At 42.0% G+C, this 5,508-nt stretch overlaps 1 protein-coding gene across 1 annotated transcript; it reads right to left on the reverse strand.

Moving 5' to 3' along the window:
- Window positions 1-2,022: 2,022 nt before the first annotated feature.
- LOC101683960 (olfactory receptor 2B11) lies at window positions 2,023-2,979 on the reverse strand. Its single transcript, XM_004781504.1, has one exon. It carries the CDS (start codon window positions 2,977-2,979, stop codon window positions 2,023-2,025), a length of 957 nt encoding a protein of 318 aa, XP_004781561.1.
- Between the last annotated feature and the right edge of the window lie 2,529 nt (window positions 2,980-5,508).

A 5,508-nucleotide genomic window follows, 5' to 3' on the forward strand; every position in this document is an offset into this window, starting at 1 on the left:
TTTTAAAATTAGGTCGCTTCCGTACATAGCTCTGTATGTGCTATGAAGGTCTAAAATATCACTTTTATCTTGTTTTAATAAGAAGTACTTTGAGATCATCTTTAATCTAGCACACCTGTTTTAAGAAATATAGTCTTCAGTCCTCCCAAATGTGTTCTAAAATTAGGTCACATCCATACATAGCTGTATGTGCAGACTGACGTTTTTGCATCCATGCCAGATTGCTCTCATTGAATTGTGTCCTGGACCTGTGCTATTAGGAAAAGTAAGGAGAGAAAGTTCTTATGCATTATTATGCATGTCACTAAGGTAGTTCTAAAGGGCTTTTAGTTATTACCTGGGGAGAGCAACCCAGGGAAAAATTTCTTTGTGGTTGTGAAAATGGAAAGAGTCATGATTCTTCTACATTTCTTAAATCAAATGCAATAGCTTTGCAATCTTTATTTTCTTTTTGCCTTTACTGTCAAGAAAACTTCTTCAATTTTCCTTTTGTCCTAATTGTCATATGGCTGTTGTTGTTGTTGTTATTATTATTATTATATTTATTTTCTCTGCTAGATTATGTTAGTATCTGGGATATGTATGACAGCAGGATAAAAATGAATAAGTTAAATATAAATAAATACAAAATATGACAAAAATGCAAATACAGAGTCTTAGTATTGTGGCCTGTTCTACTAAAGGAGGCAGTCAGTATGGACGTTAGTACTGGTCTCAGTTCCAACAGTTACTGGAACAACCATGACCACGTTACCACTCCAATAACCAAATTCTTACATGACAATGGAAAAATATAAAAGTGTTTACCTCCTGGGGATATTTAAACAAGATAGCATACATAAATACACTTAATCTAGTACCTGCATCTTGGAAGCCTTCTACAAATGTTAGCTGTCACAATGACTTTGAACTTATTAAACTTATAGTGTCCTTAAATTTGATTGTATTTATATCTTCTATTATCAACTAGATATTCTTTGTTTAGGTAATATGCTATTTTGGTTTATACTCATAAATCTAATATAGAGTCTTATGCATGCCATAATCTATGGCAGCAATGCTCACAATAGCCAAACTATGGAAAGAATCCAGATGTCCATTGACAGATGAATAGATAAAGAGGTAGTATATATATGTATATATATGATGCAGTATTACTCAGTCACCAGGAAAAGATGAAATCTTTCCATTTGCAACAACATGGATGGAACTAGAGGGTATTGTGCTAAGCGAAATAAGTTAATCAGAGAAAGACAATTATCATATGATCTCACTCATATGTTGAATTTAAGAATTAAAACAAAAGATCATAGGGGAAAAGAGGAAAAAATAAAACAAGATGAAATCAGAGAGGGACACAAACCATAAGAGACCCTTAACCATAGGGGACAAACTGAGGGTCGCTGGAGGGGAGGGGGCTAAGGGATGGGGTAACTGGGTGATGGATATTAAGGAGGGCATGTGATGTAATGAGCACTGGATGTTATATAAGACGGATGAGTCATTAACCTCTACCTCAGAAAGCAATAATGCATTATATGTTAATTAATTAAAGTTACATAAAAATAATAAAGAAAAAACAAAAAAATATGTGGAGACAAATTTATTATCATATCAGATTATGATTCAGTTTCACATTATGTATCCTTAGGAGTAATGAAAATGGAAGAGGAAGATTGGAAAGAGACAAATGGGAGAAAAATAAGAAAAAAATAGGAAGATGAAAAGGGGCAAGAATTAGGAAACTAGAAATGTAAATAATTTGACAAATAACTTATTGAACACCAATTCCGTTTAAACGAATCCTAAAAACAAATGGCCTCTGAGAACAAAGACTATTGGGAGGGGTGGGGTTTTAGGCACCATGACCACACAGAAGGTGAAATGTTGGGACAGTGACTTGGCGGGGGGGGGGCTTTCAAATCTCTCAAAACACCTGTGCTATTTGGGTGTCGACTCCTTCAGCACACAACACGCTTGCCCAGGCTCTGTCACCAACAGGGACTGTCATGTCTCAGAGCCTCATCTCCTGCAGAACCTCCAGGTCCTTGACAGGAGTCTCCTCAGAGCTCCCTTCACATCCTTATTCCTCAGGGTGTAGATGAAGGGGTTGAGGGTGGGGGTGATTATGGAATAGAAGAGGGAGATAAACTTGCCCTGCTCTTGGGAGTAGCTGGAAGGGGGCTGCAGGTACATGTAGATGGCAGGCAGGTAGAAGAGAGAGACCACCACCAGATGGGAGGAACAGGTCCCAAAGGCTTTGCGCCTTCCCCTGGAGGACTGGATCTTGAGCACTGCATGGGCGATGAAGCCATAGGAGAGAAGGATGAGGGCTAGGGGCACCAGCACAAAGAAGGCCACCAACACAGCCAGTGTAGCATCATTCACGGCAGTATCTGCACACGACAGCTTGATCATGGCTGGCACCTCACAGAAGAAATTGTTCAGCACCTGCCGCCCACAGAAAGGCAACTGCACTGTCAGCACAACCTGAACAAGGGAGTTTCCAAAGCCGCTGAGCCAGGCCACAGCCACGAGCTGCTGGCAGAGAGGGCGGTGCATGATAATGGCATATCGGAGGGGCTCACAGATGGCCACATAGCGGTCCAGGGCCATGGCGGCCAAGACGATGCACTCAGTGCATCCCAGCCAGTGGAAAATGGCGTACTGCACTGTGCAGCCACCATAGCTGATGGTCTTCCTGGAGCTGCCCATGTTGACCAGCATCTGTGGGACTGTGGTGGTGGTATAGCAGAGATCCAGGAAGGAGAGGTGTCCGAGAAAGATGTACATGGGGCTGTGGAGCTGGGGATCCAGCCGGGACACCAGGATGATAGCGATGTTTCCCAACATGGCCAAAATATAGGACACCAGGAGAACCACAAAGAGGGGGAGCTCCAGCCATGGCCTGTCAGAAACACCGAGAAGGATGAAGTCCTTAGGGAGATCCTCCAAGAAGCTCTGGTTGTCACCTCTCATGCTGAGGCATTCTCTGGAGCCTGTGATGAGTCAAAGTGAACGAAACCTGAGAATAGGAATTAGTTGCCTTCATAATGGCTATGCCTGAGCTTTCCTACAGAGTTGCATCCTGTCTTACCTCTGTGGAGACCCTGAGATGTGGGGGAGTCAGAACCAGGAGGCAGAGCAGCTGCCCATGTGTTTTGCTCTGCTTCCTGCTCTGTGACCTTGACTATGCCATTTATTCTTTCTGGAATTCAATTTTTGTATCTGTGACGTGGGAAGAAAATACTTGTCAAGTTCTGGGGATGATAGAGCAGTATGATGTTTGTGAAAATGTATCAAAAATAAATAAAATTTTTCTTCTGGTTTGGTCAAAGTCAGCTACATCCCCCATCACCATTAAAATGTTTGACTTCTCTCTGCAAACTCACTGACAGGGAGTTGACCACTTTTTGGTTTTCTTGCTTTGCCTTTTGGAAGTGGTGATAGGAGGAAAGTGAGAAATGGCATCAAGCAGGATAGGAGCACACTCGACTCACCTGCTAAGGTTTACAACCTGGTTCTGTCAACATGAAGAGATGTTCTCTGGTTTCCTGAACATGTTGATCTCTCTCCCAGGGCCTTTTACATGCAGGCAGCACTATCATGCACCTTGCAGTAAAAAAAAAAAAAAAGTACAATCCAAGATCCTCTGAGACCCTGGAGTGAAGGAGCTAAGTCACTTTGGCTGTTGATTTGGTCATGGCACCTAATAAGATCCCAGAGCATAGGGGTTTGAACACCGGGAGAAAGACCCAGGATGTGTAAGAACCACAGCCCTTGGAGCTGTCTCTGAAGGATCAGACTGCCTCTAGAGCTAACATTTATGGGACAGTTTGATGGACATTTAGGTTTCCTGCACAACTTTGTTGCGAAGCAGCTTTTACAATCACAAAGCACAGCTGATTTGATTTTGGGACTCTGTAGCTTTTAGAAAGCAACTGGGTTACCACTTGCTGATTCATGGGTCCCTTACGCTGAGGTCCATCAGCCCCAGGGCCTACACTCTTCCTAGAACTGAAAACCCTCAAGTTTATGACATCAATGATATAGTGCATGAGAAGACTGAGAAGGATTCATCCTTAGTTCCTTATTTGCTGCTTTATGCATAAACTATAAAATTCATGGAGATCTCTTCAATGCTGCTGCAATAAACAAGGGCTGCCCTTCCCTCCAAGTCTTGCATTCTTAAGAACCCTGGTGTTACTTGAAAACAGTCCCAACTCTGGGGTTGCAATGGATACCTTAGTGCAAATGACCTTTCTCCCTCTGTTGTTTCAAAACTACATACACTTTCCAATATTCTTGTGGAACACCCAGTTATTACACTTCTGTAATATGGAAACTATGTCTTGGGTGACTCTTAGAGAATAAAGTTATTTTATCTCTAAAGGAAGCTCAGGACACATTTTCGATTCAGTGAGCTGGGAGGGGCAAAATCAGGCTTGTCCACCTTTCAAGATGAAAAGCACTCACACTATTTCCCTTTCTTAGGTTTCTGATTCCAAAGTTTCTTCTCAGCCAGCATCTATATTGGATAAGAAAGGGAAATGTTGCAGGGCTAGTAGGAAAGATATATAAGGTTGGAGGAACCAGGCATGACACAGGGTAGGTATGGCGCTCACATTAAATAAGGAATGCAAATCATGAAACACTCACTATGAGCCAGATGCTATAATCACTTGGTGCTTTCATGGCCCAGTAAAGGGGAAGTTTTTACCTCCATTTTGCTGTTGGCAGAGTGGCTTGGAGAAGATAGACTGTCTGCTATAGATTACTTACATAGTAGCACATGGTAAAGCCAAGGGTGAAAGCTAAGCTCTTGCTCTTAACCATTATTCTCTGTAGTATTTTGCCTTTAAAAATCACTTTGCTAGCTCTTAATCTCACAAAACAAACTGAGGGTGGCTGGGGAGTGGGGGTAGGTGGCTTATGGACATTGGGGAAGGCACGTGCTATGGTGAGTGCTGTGAAGTGTGTAAACCTGGCAATTCACAGACCTGTACCCCTGGGGCTTATAATACATTATATTTTTATAAAAAATTTTTAAAAAGTCACTTTGCTAGACTGATGAGTCACACACCTATACCCCTGAAACAAATAATACATATATATTAATAAGAAAATTTAATCAACAAAATAAATCAATATATGTAATCAAAAAAACCTACAAAAATAACAGTAAACAGAAAACAAACAGAATATAACTCAAAAAATCACTTGCCTTTTAAAAAATGAATAGCATTCATGCAGATCCCTGAGACAGAAAAGAACGACAGAAACAGGAGAGTAATGTCACCTGAGAGAAAGGGGTGAGGGATTGAAGAGGAGACACTGTAATTTTCAGGCCAGTGTACCGGGTGTGCATGGGTGCACGTGCACACACACACACACACACACACACACACCTCCAGCTGGTTGACTGCAGAGCTGGACACCAGCCCAACCTGACCCTTCTTGCTCGACATCGGATGCCTTGTGGCCTCACACTTGGAACTGCTTCGGATC

This window comes from Mustela putorius, unplaced genomic scaffold (assembly GCF_011764305.1).
Source record: "Mustela putorius furo isolate JIRA1106 unplaced genomic scaffold, ASM1176430v1.1 tig00003914_pilon_pilon_pilon, whole genome shotgun sequence".
NCBI lineage: Eukaryota > Metazoa > Chordata > Mammalia > Carnivora > Mustelidae > Mustela > Mustela putorius.